General features: G+C 33.7%; 1 protein-coding gene across 1 annotated transcript; it reads left to right on the forward strand.

Moving 5' to 3' along the window:
* Positions 1-1244: 1244 nt before the first annotated feature.
* Positions 1245-20985, forward strand: LOC127700928 (uncharacterized). Its single transcript, XM_052204658.1, has 8 exons — positions 1245-1320; positions 2114-2422; positions 3950-4083; positions 5249-5474; positions 17625-17765; positions 18302-18427; positions 19118-19228; positions 20894-20985. Exons 3-8 carry the CDS (start codon positions 4045-4047, stop codon positions 20917-20919), a joined length of 669 nt encoding a protein of 222 aa, XP_052060618.1. The 5' UTR covers positions 1245-1320; positions 2114-2422; positions 3950-4044; the 3' UTR covers positions 20920-20985.
* The last annotated feature ends 3881 nt before the right edge of the window (positions 20986-24866 follow it).

Consider the following 24866-nt stretch of genomic DNA (forward strand, 5'->3'; position numbering starts at 1 on the left):
TAATCTTTTACCCAAAACATTTACAACTGGGAAAATAACACTAAATAGCCTGAATTTAAAAACAGTATGTAATTCTCTTCAACCCGTTTCATCTATATTAGAAACAACATTAAAAACTATTTGATTCTGATTACATCAATGGGAGCCATATCTCATAATTTTTAATTAGTCTTTTTCTGCTAAATGAGGAGGTGCGATGAGGGCCTTATTTGGCCTAGAAGTATTACGACATCATATGAATTTGGTGTAGAGATTATTGAAAAGTGTGTGAAAAGTTCAAACAAAGATCTTTCCGATTTGACGATGAAAAACAGCATATTTTCTCTTCTCTTTTTTTAGTTATGCGGTTCTCTCAGGGTTTTAAAAGGTTTTTTGTACTTTTATTGATTCGTGTTTTTGAGGGACTTGTGAGAAAAAAAAATTGGTTTATTATTGTTGCCTCTAATTTCTACCGAACATTGACAAACAATTATTATTTTTACTTATATGTTAGCAGAAAAAGATGTTTTTTATATAGACCATAATTTTTCTAAATTATTTCGTTAGTACTTGAATGTGCTCTGCATTTGCGGGTTCTAAATTTATATGAAAGTTTCTTTAAGTGTATGTCTTTTTCACGAAACTAGTGGTATAATCTGCCGAATTTGTCGTTAGGCTTTCTAAATATTCTCATTTCAACTTTTTTTTAAACAGATGTTTTAAAAGATTAAACATACTGTTTTTTTCAAAACGTCATCTTAAACATTATTCACAAACTATTCTAACATAAATTATTAATTAAGTATTACTTACTTTGAAAATAAACAAAATAATAAACCAAAATCCCAAATCCGTTCCTCCACGCCATTTTGGACAAGGTCCTTATCGAAGTAAGAGAAATAATTTCATACAAAACAAATTACAGCTATCTATGACAAAGTCATAAAACTATAAATTGTGTTGACTTAGAATATTGACAAATGTAGGGTGGGTTTTACAACGGTTATAATCAAGTGTTATTCCGTATGTTGTCGTTAAGACAATACAGTTGGCAGTATGATTGAAATGTAACACGAACAGTACACAGGTATGTTACTCAGCATAACTTTAGGTTAACGTACTTGATCATGTTCTTATTGTATTATAATTCACGTTTTCATATATTTTTGAAATCACAAACATTGAATTCGTAAATTTCTCGTATACAGCAGAATTTAATAATGCAGTGATGTTTTATGTCTATTCAGGTAGATAGAACTGCGATGGTTGGTACAAGCTTTCCTCCAAGGTCATCACGGCTGGTCGCTTTACTGGTGATTTTACATTTAACAGTTTGTGAAGGTAAGCTTACATAAAAAAAAATAGAGATGTGGTATGGTGACCAAACGCGGTAAAGGACCAAGATGGGACAATTACATGCCATCGTGCGGTCTTCAACAATGTACAAAATCCATACCGTATATAAAACTTTAAAAGGCCTCGACATGACAAAATGTGAAACAATTCAAAATCCCAAAACAACGACATAATTATTACTACAACTATAATCGAACTACAATTATGGCAGACAACTAACGACAACTACTGGATTACAGGTTCCTCATTTAGGACATACACGTTAAGAATGTGGCGGGTTAAACATGTTTTTGAAGCTCAACACTTCCCCTAACCTGTGACAGTAGTGTAAAAACACAAAATAAAAACAAACTTAAATTCAGTTGAAAAGGGGCCGGACTCGTCAGATCGGTACTAACATCAAAAACAAATATCAAAAGACACAAAGTACCGATCTTAGAATGCTCACAGTTACTGACCGCTAGTTCTGAACCAAATATCCATTTTCTACCAGACTGAAATATCAATCAGTACACTTCCAACGGATTTAGTAAAAGATTTCATTAAAAAAACAGAGAAAAAACGTGACTTTGTGCAATTCCAAGATTTAAATACCAAGCAGATTTAAGCAAATTTAGATCACCGTACGGCCTTCAACAATGAACAAAAGACATACGGTAAAGTATTATGACAATTTATATTTATCTTGAAAATTATAGTTGGGCACACATCAAAATAACACTAAGGATTTAACAATGATCTAATCGTAAAAGACAGCTTTTGTTTTTCATTTTACCAGGACAGCTGACTTTTTCTACGGGCTATATCATTGAGGGACATCCTACGACAATTTTCTGTAGAATACCTGATTTTAATGGCGTAGCTCACTGGATTAAAGATGACGAACAGTTCACAGCAACAACTTGTAGCAGTTCTGGTTTTTGTAAGGTAGAAAACGAAGGCACTAGATACAATTATGCCAGTAATGTGTCCGGTATATCAGTTACCATAAGTAATATTGCCAGAAATGAAGAGAGGGATTGGAAATGTGGCCATCCGGGATATGTTTCTGCAGTCTACAGAATACGTTATAATGATAATGTTTTCGGTAAATATAATCCTAATCATAACACTGATATTTTTGCTGATGATAGCACTATTTCTGTGATTGGGAAAAACAAAAGGTGTATAAGTCAAACATTCGATACTGAACTATACATTATTGTAAGTGTTGCTATGAAAACAAAATGTTAGTAAATATGTCAAAAACATATTTTCTTCCGTGCGCAATGAAGCATTTGATATATACATTAATGACCAGCATAATAATGAAAGTCAGTGGAAAAAGGTTTGGTATTTTTGTTGACGAAATTCTAGATTGATATGATCATAACATTTACATTGAACCGAATTTTTTCATGGAGTGAAAAAGAAGGTACTAGTATACTGTAATATTTTTACTTCGTGGCGACACAAACGAAATGAAATCTTGTAATACACAAAAACTCAAAGCTATTTGTCAAAATGCTGCTTTCAGCAATAGGACGTGTGCGTTGCTGTTGTAGATCTGTTATCCTCTTCTGAAAACTTACTCCGTCTCTATTATTTTATATATGTTTAAATGACTGTTGCTTGCTCTACGTCCGGTGGAGAATATGTCATGCATATTCAGGATGAAAAACAATTAATAATTAATAAAAAAATGGGAATAGGTTCTGAAAAGTTAGCTTTTCCTTACAACAGGTCAGTTGTTGCAAGGCCCTAGTTCTTTTAGGGGCAGACAGCGTATTACTTTCCCTCCGAGAGGCATCGGATTTAACGCATCCCATTCCAACCGGACGTGGCTGTGTATCTATACATCCCACTTAAACAGGAGTTTTACTTCCAGACGAGAGAAGTCCAGTGATGACCATATTTCTAATACTATAAGCAGCAATGTGTATATCATCTTTACCTTTTATTGGGTTGACAACAATATTTTAACTCATTCAATATGTCAGAGCTTGCAGTTGTTGATATTCTGTCTGTTGATTTTTTCGTTGTTTCACTAAAGAAGTCCATTGGTAACTCTGATCTGGGACTATTAAAGCCAATATATTATGGCCCAGCTCTGATATACTAATTCCCGAACATACTTTTATAGGTATGAGTTGTGTTTTCCGAACTTCCGAAGTGATAAGAGTTAAATGCTATGCTTTACGACTGTAATAACTGGCAAATAAGGGAGAGGTTTGGCACCGTAGAACATATCTAGTCACTCCATTATGTATGAAAGAAATGTCTGAAACCATTCTTGAGTATACATGTTATATTTTAATCGTGATTGGGACTTCCCGATATCATTTATATAATTGAACTTTTGAGGTTATTGTGTCATTTTTTTCATCGAACTTTTCGTTAACCTTTTTCGTTTATTTTCCCTGGAACTTTTGAATAACCTTTGTCATTTATTTTCCCTAGAACTTTTGACTAACCTTTGTCATTTATTTTCCCTAGAACTTTTAAATAAATTTAGTCATTTTTTTTCCTAGAACATTTAGGACACATTTGATTCCCATCTTTATATTAAACTAAATCCAAGCAACATTCCCACATGTATTTAAAGAATAATCAATGTTTTTATCTAAATTTACAGTTATATCCGATAGTGTTGTAGTTGATGGATTGGACAGGAATGTAACACTGGGAGATGATATACCCACGGTTAAGCTTACTTTTACTACAGGATGTATGCATCCATATCCTACAGTTTCTATTTACTCCAAGCATGTAAGTATGCATGTCACGTTTGAGTTCATTTTATATGTTTATTGCGTTGGGATTATTTTTATAAACTCATTAAATGGAACATTTGATAGCAGATCTTTGACTGTTCACAATTTTTGTAGTTGGAACACAACAATATAGCGGTGTAAAAGGAACTTTCTATGAACCTAAAACACACTGAAAATTTCTACAAAATCATTTCTATGAATGAACAACACTTTTTACGTTAATGATTTAAGATTTTATTTGAAGACATGTAGCTCGAGCTAAAGTAAGCTTTTTACTATATGTTACAGTTAAACTACCCAAAAAAGCATTTTACTACATTCAACAGTACAACATCAGCGTCCCGACAAACAGATTACATATAGCACTAATCAAACAACACATGTTTTTGCAATGATATCATAGTACCTTTAAACTTAAAACCATGAATTATAAATGTATAGAATTATATCTAAACTGGCAAAGCCAGATCAGAAATATCATACTTACATTTTAACGTACCTTTAAATCCTGAGAAAAAAACCCTCATCAAATATAAAAGGCTTATATTTGTGTACAACATGCGCGCGTTGCGTCTACAAAAGACTCATCAGTGACGTTCGAATAAAAAAAGTTAAAAGGCCAAAAAAATACGAAGTTGGGGAGCATTGAGGGCCCCAATCTCTGGCGCAGAGCTCGCATCCGTTCTATAAGTTGGGGAGCATTGAGGACCCTAATCCCTGGCGCAGAGCTCACATCCGTTCTGTAAGTTGGGGAGCATTGAGGGCCCCAATCTCTGGCGCAGAGCTCGCATCCGTTCTGTAAGTTGGGGAGCATTGAGGGCCCCAATCTCTGGCGCAGAGCTCGCATCCGTTCTGTAAGTTGGAGAGCATTGAGGGCCCCAATCTCTGGCGCAGAGCTCACATCCGTTCTGTACTTACTTCGTATCACTACACTGAATGTTAGTGTAGTGTAGTGTACTGAGTATAACGAACGGATACGAGCGCTGTACGGAGATTGTGAGGGCCAAAATTCCAAAAGGTTTTGCAAATTCAGCTGTCTATAAATTTCAATTGTAGGCTTTCGACCAAAGAATTATATTTTACATGATTCAAAAATGGACCTGTACTTTAGAAGGGTACCTTTTAACACAATACTTATAAGTCGTTTTCTTTTTCAACAGAACACTAATACATCAATCACCTCAGAAATAGACTATGTGAATGTTACAAATACAACGTGTACGGCACCGGAAGCTGGTTATACAGGGGTGATGACTATATATTCTGATTACACTTGTAATACTACACTCTTCCCACAATTGCTGATTACGCCGACAGGTCTTCCATCGGAGTATTCCACAACTGAATGGATGTCAAATTATTACATCAGGTTTCCTACCTGTAAAGGTAATTGTTGTTTAAATCTATTAGCGCTGAACATAATGAACGTTATTTTTAGAGCAGATTTTACAGAAAATGACATGCATTCGACATCTATTTTAAAGTTAATATTCAGGTTCCTTTGATTTGGAGGATGTGATTCATTTGGAAATATTTCAGATAATGATCCTAATTCAAACTTTTTTTGACTCTATAATCTGTATTAATGTGAATCTGTGTTTTTCATTTTCTATATAAACTACACTCGACATATACGTTATTTTACGTTTCATTTTTACAAGAGTCTTTGGGGAGCCTATGTCGTTTACCTATTCTTGTACTATAACCGATTGCCAGCATTTTCGCCACCAATTCAGGGATATCATTCAGGCAGACACCTCATGAAACTTCCTTTTTACGTTTGATAAAGTTCCCTTGCCTAAAGCTTTGGAACAATAGTTTACCCCTATCTCGTTGGTCCCATGGGAGAAATATGTTGCAGTACAGCAGCCTTGTTTCTTAACTGATCACCAAGAAATAACATTAAACGCTAAAACGACGAGAACGGAACGATTAAATATCAAAAGCAAAAACATTTTTTCAAGAAAACAAAATTAAGAACTTTTGAACGGGATTTTTCTGCATTATTTAATGTTTTGAATTGTATTGCATATAAGGATTGCATATACTGATTTCGGGCTATATTTTATTTCATCATATATAATTACGCATTCATAGTGGTACGTTGTTGTTTTAAACTTGTTTTCAGTTCTTTGTCGTTTTGTAAAGTTGAACGGTTCCCGTGAGAAATATATGATGATAATTAGTTTTAAGTTTTCGATAGTAATTAGACGGCAAAATAATCTTTAGGAAAGTTTCAATTTTTAAACTACAGAAGTATTCGATTTATTTCACAGCTGTTTGTTTTATTATATATTATGGGGTTCTATCTAAAGTGAAGGCCGCCAATAGATATCCAGTTCAAAGAGTAATTTAGTTCACCTGATTATGTGGTATAACATTCCCCCTTCCCCTTAATATTTGTTTAGTGCCATGGATGATAAAAACAATCTTATTTAGAATTTTGACTGAGCCATGCCATTTAATAAAATGAATATTTATTTGAAACGAACAAGAAATCGATTTAGGTATGACAAACAAAATTACTTAGGAGTCAAAAGATGTTACTAAGGAATTCTTTAGTAGATTCATTAAATCAGGCAAGATTTACAAGAAGTAAGAAAAATAAATAAAATAATATTCTCCCTTAGGTAAACAATAAATATCAAAGACTTCTCACAGATTTTATAATGACCCAATATTTATTTACCCTCAGAGTTGTAAAATTTAAAGGCGACACTGTAACTTGTAGCTGTGTGATGTGTTGTTTCTTGTTAGTTTACAGCCTAACACTTGACTTCGTCGAGGGGTCGAGGGTTTCTCAAGTAGGGGAAAATTTATTCGGTTTGGTATATTGGACCATAAACATTTGTCAATACACATACTGTGCTATAATTTGCCATTTACATTTTATGTTTAAATGTAAAGCTTGAATTGAAAGGAATTTATTACGTTAAAGTAAATAGATAAATGATGTCTAATCTTAAATTTTGAATTTCATACATGAAATATTTAGAGTCGAATTGATTTGTGTAGTTGTTTTCCCCCGTGGAATATTAAGTATCTTGTATCTTATGTATACAATTAGTTGTGTCTTACAGAATTTAGGTATAAGAAATAAAATGATTTCCTAAAGGTGCATTGTCCGCCAAAAGTGTGCGTGAATTGGTATTAAAATAATTCCCTGTTCCTGATTATGGTGGTCTTACTGACAATAAAATGATTTGTAGGCAATCGTCTGTACCAGTGTTAACACTAGTGCAACATTGTAAAACATCGCAACAAAATCATATCTTAAGGGCCCCCAGACTATACTGTCTGATTTTACTTATATATAAAAAAAGAAGACGTGGTATGATTGCCAAGAAGACAACTCTTCACAAGAGACCAAATGACATAGAAAATAACAACTATAGGTCACCGTACGACCTTCAACAATGAGCGAAGCCCATACCGCATAGTCAGCTATAAAAGGCCCCGAAATGACAAATGTAAAACAATTCAAATGAGAAAAACTAACGACCTAATTAATTTACAAAAAAATGAACGAAAAACAAATATATAACACAGCAACAAACGACAACTACTAAATTACAGGCTCCTGACTTGGGACAGGCACATACATACAGAATGTGGCGGGGTTAAACATGTTAGTGGGATCCCAACCCTCCCCTAACCTAGGACAGTGGTGTACAATATAAGAACGAACTTATAAAAATCAGTTGAAAAAGGCTTTACTCATCAGATGGATACAAATAAAAATACATCCAACAAAAACACAGAGTGGACGTGGCCGGGTACTTGTACATCCCAACCACAAAAAGACGCTAATTACAGATCTGAGAGTACTCCCAGTTACTAACAGCTAGTTCAAAGCCAATAACAACTAATCAAACAAATCATGCATCTAAGACTAAATTATCAATCAGTACACATCCAACATTCAATGGATTTAGTGTAAAGACGTCATAAACAGTCAGAGAAAAATGCAATGCCAAGAAACAGGTATCGACAGTTTGTAGATCCATGAAAGTGCATATGTATATAACAATGATATTTAGTTTGCTTTTAATTTACTGATAACAAAATCAATATTAATACCAATAAAAACAATATTCAAAGATCTAATTACAGTTTTGAATTGGTAACCTTTTAGAATAAGTTTATTTAAAGGGTCGATAACTAGATATAAGAAAATGTGGTATGAGTGCCAATGAGACAACTCTCCATCCAAGTCACAATTTGTAAAAGTAAACCATTACAGGTCAAAGTAAGGCCTTCAACACGGAGCCTTGGCTCACACCGAACAGCAAGCTATAAAGGGCCCATAAAATGACTTGTGTAAAACCATTCAAACAGGAAAACCAACGGTCTAATCTATATAGAAAACGAGAAACGAGAAACACTTATGAACCACATATAAGTTTACCAGGATCATTTCTAAATTTCCAAGTAATCACCCAGTTATACCATTGAAAGGGGTAAATTGTTTAACGAATAATTTGAATGGATTGAAGCAATTGAATACTCAATTTACTTTGTCGTTTATGGTTCTTAAACTAAATTTGTTTGAGTATGTATTTATTGATATTCTAGTCAAAAAAACTTTATCTTCATAGTTATTAATTTTTAATTTTGTACTAACTTTCCGTAACTTCGAATTCAAATTTGTATGCTGAAAATAATCATGAAAAATGCATATGATATATTATTTAACATACATACAATATAATTGACCGTATATATCTATAGACAATAATTTACATAATTGCGTGCTTCTAACAGCCAAATAATGCTTTCTACTGAATTTCATTTTTACTATATCAGATATAACATGTATAATTATGTGTGAGTCAGGAGACATCATCAAGATAATGACAGGATATGCAGGGTTAGTCTAGGAATTAGAAGGAGAAATAGAATTTATTTATCAGCAAAAACCTAATATTATTGGGTCAGTTAAAAATAAAACATAGATTTGAGTATTGTTTTATTATCAAATATTGATAAATCATAAGATTACTATAAAGAAAAGAAGGTTATGTTTCCCTCAGGTAAAGCTATTCTTTTGTGTACCACTATATCTGAACCACTGCTAATGGACTATTAGTCCCCGATGGTATCATTGGCTCAGTATTCAGTGCTTCATTAATTATATGGTTTATAACAAACATTTCTAAAATTCCCCGTTGATAAATCATAACATTAAAAACTAAGGTCCCAATTACCTCTGTCAAAGTTGACCATAGATAAATATGGCTATTTTTTTTATGTCTCTTTTGGTCATATAGCTTCTATCGTACATCCCTTACCTATAGATTCAAATTATTAGGTTTCAGCCTTCCTTATGAAGTTTATGCTAAGTACATCGATGGGAAATTGAACTAGTATTGAAAAAGATTGTATTTTGAAAAAGGCAGAACTATTACTTTGCAATAGGCAAACTACGGACCAATAAAGTTATTTTGTAAATGAAAATCACACTTTATAAATTTGGTGCGTCCGAAGCGTTTATCTGGATATATCTTCATCAGAATCGCTTGGCCCTTAATTTCAAAGCCAAGGATATATAAATACTTGATTTCGTGTAACACTCTTCTTACACGACAAATCGTATATGAATGTACATGTCTTCTATTATCTGTTGTCATTAACAGTAAACTGACAGCAGAAATTAGCAAAACTAAAAATAAGGTCCCAATGCATGGGCTAGACTACGGGTTTAAAAGTCCTAATCTTAACCTTAAACCGATTATAATCTGACGTGGCTGTGTATTAATGCATCCTTTTATTTGAGTTTAGCAGCCTCGTTTCAAACTAATCAATACGTTGTTTTCTTTCCATTTCAAACACAATTGTTTAATAAATAAAATTGAGAATGGAAATGGGGAATGTGTCAAAGAGACAACAACCCGACCACAGAACAGACAACAGCAGAAGGCCACCAACAGGTCTTCAATGCAGCGAGAAATTCCCGCACCCGGAGGCGTCCTTCAGCTGACCCCTAAACAAATATATATACTAGTTCAGTGATAATGAACGCCATACTAAACTCCAAATTGTACACAAGAAACTAAAATTAAAAATAATACAAGACTAACAAAGGCTAGAGGCTCCTGACTTGGGACAGGCGCAAAAATGCGGCGGGGTTAAACATGTTTATGAGATCTTAACCCTCCCCCTATACCTCTAGCCAATGTAGAAAAGTAAACGCATAACAATACGCACATTAAAATTCAGTTCAAGAGAAGTCCGAGTCTGATGTCAGAAGATGTAACCAACGAAAATAAACAAAATGACAATAATACATAAATAACAACAGACTACTAGCAGTTAACTGACATGCCAGCTCCAGACTTCAATTAAACTGATTGAAAGATTATGTCTTCATCATATGAATATCAGGCACAATCCTTCCCGTTAGGGGTTTAGTATCATACCATCATAACATATATGAGAAGAACATAACCCGTGTCATGCCAACAACTGGTTTTTAAATAAATGTGTTTAGTGCCGATGCAAAGACCCTATAAGTGAATCAATATTAACGCCAAAATATGCAATCTTTAATGACCTGACAACAGTATCGTAACTATATCCCTTCTTAATAAGTCTATTTAAAGGTTTTGTTAGTTTCAGAGGTGAATACTGACATTTTTGTGCTTTATAAAGAATATTTCCATAAAAAAATGGATGTGAAATACCTGAACGTATAAGAAGTCTGCATGTTGAGCTATATTTACGAATGATGTCCTTATACCGATGATAAAATTTAGTAAATGTTTTGACTAGTTTGTGATATCGAAAACCCTGGTGTAATAATTTTTCAGTAATACATAAATTTCTCTCGTTAAAATCTAAAACATTGTTACATACAAGTATACTAGTAGTCACCAGCACGTTGATACTCCCTATCTACTTGTTGAGACACTTTACCAGCTCAAGGAAGAAGATATTGGACAGCATCTTTGTCTCATTAAACTGTTGTCAGTATCTTGGACTACTTATCTGTGTAAACGGCACTCTTTACTATAGCCGATAGCCACTTTATCCAGTTTAACTTCGTTAATTATTTTTCTTGATTTCGCATTTTTTGCAACTGAATAAACATTGATTTAAAAAAAAACTTCCAAGAATTGGATGTAGTAGATAGTAACACACTGATATTGCCTTGTCCGGCTCATATTCGATTTTATCATAGTTCAATATAACAAATTCTAAAATACATTATAATAGATTGTTACGCCGTAGAGAAATGTCCCCAGCGATGTGTAAAGGAGGAATACAATTGTATGTATGGTAAAGAATTGTTGTAGAACAGGAAAATAAATTACATTATAAAATGTATTTCAATCTAACGTTGTATTGTTCCTGTTTTTCAATTGGCAGCACATATAGTGTACTAGTGTTACACTATTTGAAAAGAAATAGCCAAAGTCCCATTTCTCTCATAAAATGATAGAATCATAATGGCAGTACAAATGGTCAATGTCAAAGGGTCTCAGAGGAGTTGTGTTCATAAGATTGTGGTAGGAAAGTAAAAAAAAAACAGCCAAGGTCACAGAACTCAAATAAATATTATCAAAACGAAATGGCATTATACCACGATCAGCTACATATGATGCCAAACAATTATAGCATGTAAGAGAACTTTCTTAAAACGGTGTCTGATGTGTTCCGTTCACAAGATGTCATTGTTTCAATACCTCAAAAATGATCAACGTCTTACAACTCCTGTAAAAATGGTTGAATGAAAATGGCGGGTCAGCTGCATATAATGGCAAACAATCCTACCACGTATGAGAGCTTTCTGTAAAACGACCCAGAGGGGATGCGATGTGTTCATAGGGTGCCATTGTTAAATTACAAACAAATAAAATTGTCATAGTGAGTAGTCTAATAACTCCAATAAGAATATTTATGAAATAATCAACGACACATGATGACAAACACACGTATTAGGTACTAGTACTACAGCTTTCTATCAAACGTTTTCAGTTCACAAGTTGCAATTTTGGTACGATATACCAAGTGAAAATGGTTAATCAAAATGACGGTATATCATGTTCAAGACAATATGACGACAAATAATCCGACCAAGTATGCAAGCTTTCCGGTAAATAGTCTCGGAGTATTGTTGTGTTTTAGATGGACGGTCAGAAGAAAAGACGGAGACCATTAGCATATCCCTCGCGGCGGAGGACAATGACATGATACTACTTATACTGCAATTTAAATCCATGCCAGGAATTACATGTATATTACGTGCAGCTACTAACTTATAAAGCTTGGGCGACTTAAGGCGACGCTTACTCTTTCGTTTTGTTTCTTTGTACGTAGGGTGAAGTCAAATAGTTGCTTACATACATCAGTTGGTCTCTGGTGGATAGTTGTCTCATTTGCAATAATAACACGTCTCCTCATTTTATATTCTGGTATCTTAAGTTATGTTGGTACATTTCATTTTTATAATTGAAATTATTTTACATTTCAAACAGTGTCATATTTGTATGACTCAACTAAAAGATGAAATTCAAATACTTATAGGTGTTCAAACCCAAACCTATCATTTAGTGTAAACATAATTTATTAAAGAAATCGTTATATAAATAGCTACAAGGGTAAAGACATAAATACGAAATATACAAGTGATTCAATAATTGGGATTAGGAAACAAGAGCAGTGCTCTGATATAAATTCGTCTCCCTAAATTCAAAAATAAAATTACAAGCTATGATTACATGCTGAATAGCAAACTAATATGTACGTAACAAAATACAGTCAATAAATACAATAACATAGAGAAAGTTCATTATAAATTTATTTATATATAAAAAAATAGCAAAGGAAGGGAGTGAAAGGTGTTTTAGAAAAATGAGAGTGTTATTAAAGAATGAAATAATATTTCTTTATATAGGGGAGAGTGAATAAATAGAATTATTTGATTGCGAATGTAAATCGATTGCTACTTATAATAAAGTTTTGCACACCTTTGAATATCAGTATATTCTGTTCTACTGTTAGTCTATCGGAGCCAAAAAGTAAGACATTAGTGGAAATTCTAATAGGAATCTGTTGGTTGTGGATGTGTCTTTGGCGAAGTACATTGACTATTATGCATTTTAATAAATAGTGTTCCGTTGTTTCAGGGTCTCCACAAACACCTTTGGGGATTGTATTAAGATTCTGTCATAGAGGTGTTTGTTGAGTCCACTACAGCTCATTCTTATTCTCGCATGATATATTTGAATAGACCTGGAACCTCAATAATAAAATACTGGCTTAATTTCACGGTTACTTTCAAAATAATTTTTGAAGGCGAGAAGGGACGGACTATTTTGAAGTTCAATAGTCTGCAAGTTCCAGGATTTTACCAATCATTTAGACAACACAATCCTGTTTACATATGTGACGTCACTGTCAATGCTTAACAAACAATCCACATAAAGACCCTTAAACCATAGAATTAACATTATAAGTATAAAGTTCTTTCAAACGTTATTATTAATCATATGTTCAACTTTTAACAGATGAACAAACAAGTCCTGGATTGGCGCATTCTACTCAGTCTGATTACGTTACAACTGTTAATTACGTCACAACTCTGTCTGTGAACGACTCGACTACTCAGTCTGAGGACGACCAAGCTACCTACCAGGAATTGTCATCGTCTAACGAGAAAGTCGAAATGGCTGTTGGAATATCTGTTGGCTGTGTTGTCTTTCTGATTATTGTTCTGTACATTATTATTTTGGTGTTCAAACGAAAGAAAAATCATGACCAAAATCTTTTTGATAATCTTTCACAGCCTGAATCGCATACCCAATCATTGGTGCCATCTGTTATATCAGTAGATCAGTTCGGAAATGATTATGATGTTGACTTTAATCCCAAAATGTTCTCTGGAATGCTCAAGAGTCCCGATCCTACTTATCAGACGGACGCTTGCAATAATGAAATGAGAACCTCTACTGAACATGAACAAATGGCAAGCTCTGAAATAATTCTTTCACCGGAAGCTCTGGACATGTCTGCAGGTGAATTATCCACTTGTTCGAACGAAGCAGATAAATGCGATTCCGGTATTAACTCTCACATAAAAGGCGTTCAACGGTCCGATCATGGTGGTAGTTCCAATTCTGGAGATGAAATAACATTTGTACTCAAAATCTAAATACTATAGAAAAACTGGATTGTTTGGTGCACATTTGTATTGCAATTGAAAAACGAGAACTTTTACAAATAAAATACATTGGATATATTTAGTAAAATATAAAATGTGCCCATGCCAATATACATTAATCCAAAACTTTAATTGTAGCAGTGGTAATTCGGGTGACAAAAAATACACAATGTACCATATCATTTCTAAATGAACGCTTTAGTGTTTGGCTTGTTCTCCATGGACCCAATTGGTTGTAAGTTCACTATAAAAGGTTCTGGTATATACATAAAATGATAAAAAAAAAAGTCACATAATTTGTAATTGCAAGACAAAAAGACGGATGTCATAGTGAGGAACAAGGACTTCGTAACCTTCCGGATCAGCCAAGTTCATCCCCGGTTTGCTGTATCTTTAGTTTTCTATGTAGTTTCATGGACTTTTGATGTCTTTCGTTTAGAGTTTTTTTCGGTCACGATATTGCATTTCTTCGACTTTTTGAAAACCACTAGTATCTCAATGCTATTTTACAGTAGGAGTTTTTAAAATACTCATTTTAAAAATATGTACCAAAGTTTAAAACAAAACTTCTGGCTAATTCAATGCGACGCCATTCGGACTTGTAAATTAATATGTACTGATAACTTGCCTGTGTGTCATCAATATTGTCAGGTTGCATCTTTTTGCCATGTTGCTCCAGTAAATATCTCATCCGGGTTTCAACATTTGTATTAAATCTTAATATGAATGGAAGCAAATATGGAATAATTCCACGCTTTCGTTTAATATTATAGGGCTGAAAATCAATTCGTTAAGGTATATTTTGAAGCAAGACTAAATTGTTCCTATTGTATTTTTCATTGAAATTATATTTGCTTTGGGTATTACACGTGTTTTACTCAACTGTTTTGGACTTTGCTGTATGAAATCTATTCTGAATTGCAGTTCCCGATACTATAGTGTAGGCCGGTATTATTTCATTTTAGCAATTTTTAAAGTACTTATAAATGGCTTACACTAACTGCAAACATTCTTTTGATACGGTATGTTTAATATTGTTTTGTTTGTCTTGTTTCTTTTTGTAATCTATTACATTATTTTAGATTTTGTTGTTTTTCCTGTTCTGGCTTAATTGTATTTTCCTTTCATGTACTTGTTGTTTGTCCGTTGGTTGAGATAAAAAGACGGAGGTTATAGAACAAAAAAAAACACATAGTTTAAACTCACTACATGTTCATGTGCTTGTATCATGTCAGAACCTCAACAGTTGTTGTCCTTTATCATAATGTTAATGTTGTATACCATTTGAAGAGGTTGATATCACATCTTTGATAGTCTCAGTTAGTTTTATTCACAATCTTTTAAACTCGGACAATGTCGATCTTTATAGACGTATAAACACCTGTCTATTGGTGATTACCTATGATAACCTGTAAATGTTTGTTATGTTTTTGTTTGTTTGTTTTGTTAGGTTGTTGTCTCGTTGAATAATAATCCTTTCAGTGCACTATACATCGATGAGAAGCCATTCCTACAACACAGTTAAACAGGAAAGAAATCTTGGGCTCAACAATTAGCAGTTTTACACAAAGAACACACATCTTTCTAATATACCATTTAAATCGAGTCTTGCAATGTACGGAAAAAAATTTAACCTCAACACCAAACTCGTTAAAACACCGCACACACACACAAAAGACAGACAAACCATAGGAGAGGTTCCAAATAAAAGACTGGCACATTGTCTATCAACAGATACCAAGTAACGTTTGAACACAAATATGTATGACAATTGTGAAGAATTATGCTTCCTTTAAGCAAATTTTCCATTTCTGCAAAGCTTTGACTATACTTTTTGTCCACTTTTGGTCTATAAGCTTTTCATTTCTTTGATAAGTTTTGAATTTTCAAATATTTTGGCCTCGAGTATCACTGCAGAGACATTTGTTTTCGAAATGCTCATCTGGTGCAGAAAAATAGGTACCGTTAATGTTGTTATACCTTCATCTGTGTATAAACATTACAGCTGGTCCACTGACCACTGACTTGTGTCCAGTATACAAACTTCCTTGATGGTTATATTTAGTATTAATTGATATCACTACGTCTAAGTTTTACAGTAACAGTTGTGATCATCAATAATACAGTCGTTCTCAAATGATTGTAACCCATTTTCGAAGATATATTCATAACATTAAAGGTACATATTTTACTGCATCAGAAGCGCATTTCGACAATAACTGTCTCTTCCATGATGCTCGAAGGCAAAATATGTGTAAAATCCAAACTTTCATCTGAGTGCTTCACACTCTTTAACACAATTTTTCGGTGGTCTATACGCCCATCTTGTTGCTATTAGGTTTCGATTTCCAGTTCACCTTAGCTTGTCCGGCAAGCTCTGTCTGTTACTTCTACCTTCAAATATTGATGATATCCTTTTTATTAATTTATCCTTATTTAAATCTCATATATATCAATGGGATCATGGTTTTAGATATTTTTTTCTGGAAATGAATGCAGATGAACTACTCAAAAGTAGGTAGAATGGGTCAATCAGAAAACTAGGATACGGTGGTGTTAGTTTTTCTATAGTCAACTCCCTATTCTTAAGTAATAGCAAACCATTTGATTACACCATGGGGGTATACGAATTTCATGGGGTTGATTTCATATAAACTCAGAAAAAGAAGTGTAGTCCTAATTCAAACAATATTAGCATGGATATGAGGGGAAAAAATAAAAAATCATCACAAACTGATTGATGGTAACATAATTTTGTATTACTGGAGACATATTACTGAATAAGTGATACCTGTCGTCTATTTTCATATACCTGAAACAATTTCTATTGGACATGAGATTTGATTGACGTACACATGGACAAACCTGGTATATGGTGGTTATATTACACTCCTAATAAGGACCCGTTTGGCTTTGTGTAAGGTTAACATTAACATTAACGTCTGGTGTGATTTTGAAAGTTATATTAAGTACATTTGTAATTATATGCACGGCCATCTGGAGGCACATGGGCCCATGCAGCTGCTACAGCAGGGGCGTTCGTATGGCTGTGCGATCATGTACATGTTTTAATACGCAGCCTTTGTTTGTTGGTCGGTTTGTGTTTAAAGCCACTTTAAGTACTCTTGGTTATATCATGGCGGTCAGTTAATATTGGCGAGGGAAGCCGGAATACCTGGAGTGAACAGAAGACTTTTACACGAAAACTTGCACTCCTTTTTTCATTTAGATCGGAGTCGCAACGAGCGAGATTTGAAGTCACAACCTCAGTGTTTTTAATTTTGCTTGAATTAAAGTTCGAATAAATAAATTATCGAACGAGATATTAAGATTTCTCTAGTATAACATTCCTATAATCTTATTTTTTTTTATAGTTTTGCGAAGATTGACAACTAACGAAGCCTTTGGATATGCTGTTTTGTTTTCATTGGTTGGCATGGTTATTGGAGGAATTTTTATATTTGCACTGTACAAGATACTCTTAAATACAGGGAAACTATCATTGTTTGTACTTGGTAAGTTTGGACATGAGATTTATGTGAGTTTCACGTATAAACTCGTTTGTGGTGAAATTCACATCAATTTCACATGATTCACATGAATCTAAATTTATGTGAAATTCACGTAAGTGAAATTTCACTGTGTAGGGCACACATAACAACTATAAAAGGATAACTGCTAAACAATCTAGTCAAGAACAACTGAAAACAAACAACCACAGAAAAAATATCACCAAAGATACCTGGCTTATTATTTGGAACGCCAGACGCGCGTTTCGTCCACATAAAACTCATCAGTGGTGCTCGAATTAAACCAGCTGGAAGGCCAAATCAAAAACAAAGTTGAAGAGCATAAAAACCGAATTAATAGCGAATTGTTGTTAGACGTCGGGTCGACACAAATTATAGTCATCACGCATTGTACTTGCACTATTTGTCTTAACCATATAAACTATAATACTGTATAAAGGTTTGAACTGATGTTTTTTTTTCACCTTTTTTGGCATCTGTTTGTACATATATATATGGTCATGTTTAACCGAATTTTACAGAGTCTACACACGAATCCAGTATAAAAATAAAGCTGTACATGACGTCTGCAATCATAACAGTCCTTCTCTGTTTTGTAATCGCTGGCATTGTGGTGGCAGTGGACTGTGGAAATACAGAATGTTCAGGTAAGGAAGATGAAAGATATATACACACGGCAGAATAAATCTAGACGGTTAAAGGCAAAGCTGACCTGAGATGGAATTGGCTATTCTTTTTAGGCTTTTTTAGTCATACAGCTCCTTACGTTTTCAACTTATACATTCATGACTTTCAATGTTTAGCTTTGAGCTTTTCTAATGAAGGTAAATCCAGAAAAGAGAATAGCACGCAAATGATTTATTAAATTTTATTTTCATTTATAGGTCATCCTATACGATTTTCAACAGTAAAAACTCTCCATGAAATATGTCAAATCTCATTTTTAATTTTACTTAAACGTAACACTATATCTAAATTACAAAAAGTCCTAACGTAACAGTTAACAATGCATTGACTCTTTCCTTATAATGTATTTGTATTTCGTGTGTATTTTATACTTGACGCCATCTAACCAACCATCTAGATGACCTCCGAGGACTGTCGATGGTCTATGAACCGATATTAACATGAATATAATGTAGCAGGAGCAATTCTGCTTGAATTCGGGGATTCGGCCCACAGCTTATACTAGCTTATTGAAGAATAGGAATATAGTAGTCTGACGGCCTTTTAGACTTGCTTGAGCCGTGTGACATCGGTCCCAACAAGTCCCAAAAAGTCCGTCCGACGTCACAGCATTCTCGTATTACTAGATAGATAAACATATACCATTTCAGATGTAACTGTTGAAAGATCCGCAGCATTTATAGTACCTGGAACCTTATTACAGTTACTGACTGTGTGTATGGTAATTTATATGTTTGTAAGATGTTGTAGTAGAGACAAAAGTAAGTAATCTAGTTACTGATTGTCTAGTAGTTTGTTTGGGAGAACTAGTTACTGGCCGTATAAATAGCCACTCCGTTTTTTCTCGGACCGAGATCTTTCGTTCAAATAAAGGATATTACTAAGAGATGTTATTTTAATAAAAGGACGGTAGATATATGTCGTATATCAAGATTTGTTGTTTCAAATAAATGGGGAAAATACCTTTCTTGTAGATGAAGATATCTTGTTTTAAATAAAGGGACGGTACAGATCTTGTAGACTGAGGTATCATTTTTTTAATAAAAGGATGGTATATATTTTGTAAATCGATACTTTTGTTTCAATAAATGGATGGTTCGCTTACAGTCCGTTTACCGAGATTTGTTGTTTAAAATAAAGGGGATGGTACCTATATCATTGGACTGAGATATCATATTTTTTAAATAAAATGATAGTAACTTTCTCGTAGACCGATATGTAATGAGGGCCTTGATGAGGTTACAAGAATACAGAATATAAAAGGGGGAGGGGGTAAAGAATAGTGAAAAGTGGTCAAACAATTTAAAGAACGACAATCGTAGTGAAAAAAACTAAAGAATAAATGATGACGACGGATGGATGCTTAACGTCCAGCGGCAAATTAAATGCATATTCAGGACTGAAATATGATAAACTAAAACGGATACTAACCCTGTTTGTACTAGACCGACACGCTGAAGCGGATTTTTAGCGTGCTAGTTCACAAGGCAACAGTCAGCAGGAAGACATATATCAATCACCCTTCCCGGACAATTTTAAAGTCTTTGGTTCGAACCTACGATCTCCCGCACTCGAGGCGAACATGCAACCACGAGACCACCGATGCGTTGTTATAAAGAATATAGAAAATATTGGCCAAAATATGAGGAATAGATAAAAATAGCCTATTAACTAAAGAATACGGAAATGAAGGCCTTCCTTCAAGACCTTAAGATATCGTATTACAAATTTAGGGATTTTAATTGAAGTTGAGAGGTCAGATGTGTAAGAGGATGCAATATCTTGTTGACCACGAATACTTGTTTTAATTTAAGAAGAGGTCAGATCTTGTTTACCACGAATACTTGTTTTAATTTAAGAAGAGGTCAGATCTTGTGAACAGGGACGTGTTGTTGTAATTTACAGCGCGGGACGTTTGCGCTTTTTTAATGGACATTTGTGTTTTTTTAAAAAGGTCTTTTGCGCTTTTTCTACAGGACACTAGGATCATTTCCAGACAACAGAATGAACATAAGAGTAATATAGTTTTCATTTTTAATCAACTAATGGTATAAAAAGCTGCTCCAAAAAATAATGTAAAATTTTGAATGTACCATCCATAAAAATTTCGTTTTATCTATATTTTACTTGAATCATTTTTTTGTGATTTTGTGGTCTGTATTTTCTCGCTGTGTTGAAGACCCATTGGTGGCCCTGGACTGTTTTCTGCTCTTTGGTCGATTTGTTATCTCTTTGACACATTTCCCGTTTCCATTCTCTATTTTATTCATAGTTATCTCAGAAAGGAAAATAAATTGTTTTCTTTCAGTTCTGCGTGTTTCACAACTAAATATTTTATATGAATATTGCAATGTACAGTAAAATTTTATGAGATATTTCAAACAGTACTACTGAGGATGTAAATATTAATAATATGTTTATTTCAGGTGGAGTAAAACGAATGGAGGAGTAAGTATTATTATAAGAGAGGCGAAGGATACCAAATGGACATTCAAACTCATAAGTCGAAAATAAACTGACAACGCCATGGCGTAAAAAGAAAAATACAAACAGTACACAAATCACAGCATAGAAAACCAAAGACTGAGCAACACGAACCCCACCAAAAAATGGGGTCGATTAAAGATAAAATGTCCATTTAATATCACATCAAATATAGATCATGGAAATTAAGTACAGAGGTGCTCCGAATGGGTATGCAGTTCCTGTCTAACTAGTGATCACGGCTAATTAAAAATGGATACTAAGTATTAGTAAAATATCGGTTTACAATCGATTGAAAACAGGTACAGGACAAACAGATCCAATTGCTTTTTTTCTTTTTTAAGCATGGCTTTTTTTTATCAGATAAGAAAATATCAGCTTACAATGGTTGAGACAATTGCTTAAGTGCAGCATTTATGATGACTGAAATATGTTCTTCAAAACGATAAAGCCCAAAATATATCACGTGTTTCGGAAGGGTAAACATATCCGATTCAAATGCACGTTCATTGGTGATTCTCTAAATAAACAATTCTCTGTTAATTTGAATGACGTTGAATAAATTCTATATGGTTATTTACGTCACAATTTTTTACAGAGATCATGTGGACAATATTTCTCACTATGGTAGGAGATCAGTAACTATAACACCGTCAGCTATTGATGTGTAAGCACTTTTTAATCTTATTCTGAGTTTGGTTATTTATCTAACATTCCAGCTTAGTCGATATGAGCAAAAGTGGATGTTGGGTTCATACGTCTAAAAAACACCGATATATTTACAACAAAAACCCAAATGACATCTAGATATTTTCTTACAATTTGATAAATACAGTGGTAACAAGGAATACGATTTTGAATTTATATAAATTATAATATATTTTTCGGACAGCAAGATATGCGTATAAATATCTCACGTGATACATCGTCTTTGATGGTAGATAAGGTGTCTTTATTGTAGACTGAACTGAGACAGAAGTCGGTTCAATATAAAAAAGAATAGATATACATTCAAATTTAGAAAAATGAAGCCATAATGGTGTTTGTTGTTGTTCTAAATATATTTCATTTCTTTCCGATGATCTTTGATAGGTAGCTGTCTTGGTTGTGTCCAAATTTATCTTTATGTTTACAGTGATACTGCTGGACATGACCATAATAATCAGGTTTACAAACAGAGTGAGAACTTTGTCAGCTCTAACGATCTCAAAACTCGTACTTTCGAAACCTCTCGACAAAATGCCAGACGAACATTTAGTGAAAAATCTGATGACAGTTTGAACCTTCATTCCGACCGTGGATTCGTTGACAAGTCTTCAAAAACGCATACAGAGCTTCCGATGTCATCCCACAAGGTCAGAGATAACAGCGAGTCTGAAGTCAGTATTGATCTCAAATCAGACAGATCCTCTATCAGTAAGTTGAAAAAAGGTGAACATCGAAAGCTAGGCCCTTTAACAAGCAAACCTTTAAAAGAAACTGGTTCTATTGGTTTGAACAGAAAACCAGGTGATAGTGGATATAATTCTAAGAACCCTGGCAGCATCTCAAGTGTTGAAAATAAAGATCCTGTTTTATTAAGTTGCAATAATATTAACATAATAGCACCTGCAAACCGGCCATCGGATAAACAAGAAGTTTATAGTAACAGCAGTTCCAATTCGAGTGACGAATCAATCAAAGATGGTGGCTTAAGCCCGGACATATACAGAACAGATCATACACGGAGCGGATCCAGACCGGAAGTGATGCGAAATACGTCAACGCCCGCTACTACTGGACATGTAACAAATTACCAAAGTAGTGAACAGTCAAAAGTCATGGTAATTCCGGATGAACATTTGTCGTGCATCATATCGGTACCTACAGGAGAGGGGAGTTCCGAATCGTCGAGTGAAGATAATGAAGCTGTACAAAAAGGTGGACAAAAGTCAAAAGGAAAAAAGACAACGAAGAAACGATCAAAGAAAAAGAAATGGAGGAAAAAGAAACAACCGTTTGTTTCTCCGGAACAAGCTGATAATACTGAACAAATAAGAATGCCCAAAAGGAAAAAGACAATTAAAAAGAAAAAAGCTAAAATAATCATATGAAACAAGTGATATGAACTTTCATGAACTGGAAAAACTGGGAAAAGTTATACTCAGTATCAGATCCTATACAGTATAGTTTAGATTTGTCTATAAAGATTCATAGAGGCAAAGAAAATGTTTCTAAAATTCATTTAGTATGAAGTACTCGTATGACTTTTACAGAACTCTCAGAGTTCCTTATACACGATCTGTGATAATTTCCTAATTGTTCTCTCTGTATATATATGTACATGGTCTTATCTCTTTCCTTTAATTTGCTCTAACAAAAAGGAAAGTTCCAGTTAAAGAGGTTGGCCATTTTTATTTAAATCTCTCTGTAAAATCATAGTATAAATAACATTCATTTAATATGTATTAATATAAAAGTTTGATGGATAACATACTGAAATAAAGCAATACGTTTATTGATATGATACGACAAAAATGGAGTACTTTTTCTGGTAAAATATTCAGGTTCAAGATAGTTGATTTATAAGCTTTTATATACATTTAATATTAAGGGGGAATTGTTAGAACTCAACATCACCTAAAGCATAAATAACACGTGAAATAAATACTCTTTTGTAAGTTGTACGACTTTGCCCCCAGCAGAGCTATAGAAAAACAGTACTTTAACGGGTGTTACACGGACACTTTTTAGATGATACACGGACACTTTTTAGTTGTTACACGGACACTTTTTATGAATAGAATCACTCGTGCATGATCAGTGAGTTCATGGGCACTTTAAATTTCAATTAGATTTGAACTTTTTGTTTCACCGACATATTTCTTGTCTTTTTCATTAAAATATTTACGTTGGCATCAATAACTATATTTTTTTCAAACAATTCCAGTATATTACTATTCATATCAGTACACTAAGGGATTGACCATTTAACTTCAAAAGGGGAGTTTATGTTTTTTCCTAAAAAAATATTCTGATCCCCAATCTTATGAGAAAAAAATATATTGTGGTCAATCAGATGACAAAATAATGTTCTGATTCCTGATTTTCCGAATACCGTATATAATGGCGCTAATTTCGGAAAAAAATATTTGGGTGATAGCGTTGATAAACTAAATCATTTTCTTACTCAGAAAAAAAACTTACCCCCCTTTTGAAGCTAAATGGTCGGTCCGTAAATGTATTTTTTTTCAATATATGGACATGAATAGTATTCTGGACAATGCTGAAAGTAAAGAAATGCTGGTACCGACGTTTATATTTCAATAAAAAAGACAGGAAATATATATAAAAAAATCAAATCTAATCAAATCAAAAGATAAAATCCCTATCAACTCACCAATGCACGATTGATCCTATAAATAAAAAGTGTCCGTGTAATACATGTTCAAATAGGCAGCAAATCTTGAAGAAAATCATTCAACTTATGTCACTAATTTTGGACGGCAAGCTTCGATTGGATCATATTGTGACACGTGTTTGATCCTGACCAACACTATAAGAGACATATATAAAAACCTATAAGCATAATTTTTTTTTTAAATCCAAAATATATGCCTATATATGGGTGATTTTAACAAGACAAAATCGATTTTTTCGTACCATTTCATTCACTAATGAAATAGGAAATTCATTCTTTTTATATTGTTATTGAATTTATATATTTGGGAGCAAACGTACGATTTTTATTATTTTTTAAGGCGGAATGGGGGAATGGAATGACATATCCTGCATGTTTTCAACAAAAAAGAATCGAGCCTGTTTATTTTAAATTTATTTTAACCCCCCCCCCCCCCCCTTTCCGTTTTCCCCCAAATAAAAATCAAATGTTAGCTTGCTTACCTCTGAAATCTTTTTCATACATTACTTACTTGC

This window comes from Mytilus californianus, unplaced genomic scaffold (genome assembly GCF_021869535.1).
Source record: "Mytilus californianus isolate M0D057914Y unplaced genomic scaffold, xbMytCali1.0.p SCAF_5, whole genome shotgun sequence".
Lineage (NCBI taxonomy): Eukaryota > Metazoa > Mollusca > Bivalvia > Mytilida > Mytilidae > Mytilus > Mytilus californianus.

Excerpts from the sequence above, each read along its gene's own strand:
- LOC127700928 (XM_052204658.1), top strand. The coding sequence starts at position 4,045 with ATGCATCCATATCCTACAGTTTCTATTTACTCCAAGCAT. Across the intron at positions 4,084-5,248 it reads TTTCTATTTACTCCAAGCAT|AACACTAATACATCAATCAC; the intron begins GTAAGTATGCAT and ends CTTTTTCAACAG. Across the intron at positions 5,475-17,624 it reads CAGGTTTCCTACCTGTAAAG|TTTTGCGAAGATTGACAACT; the intron begins GTAATTGTTGTT and ends TTTTTTTTATAG.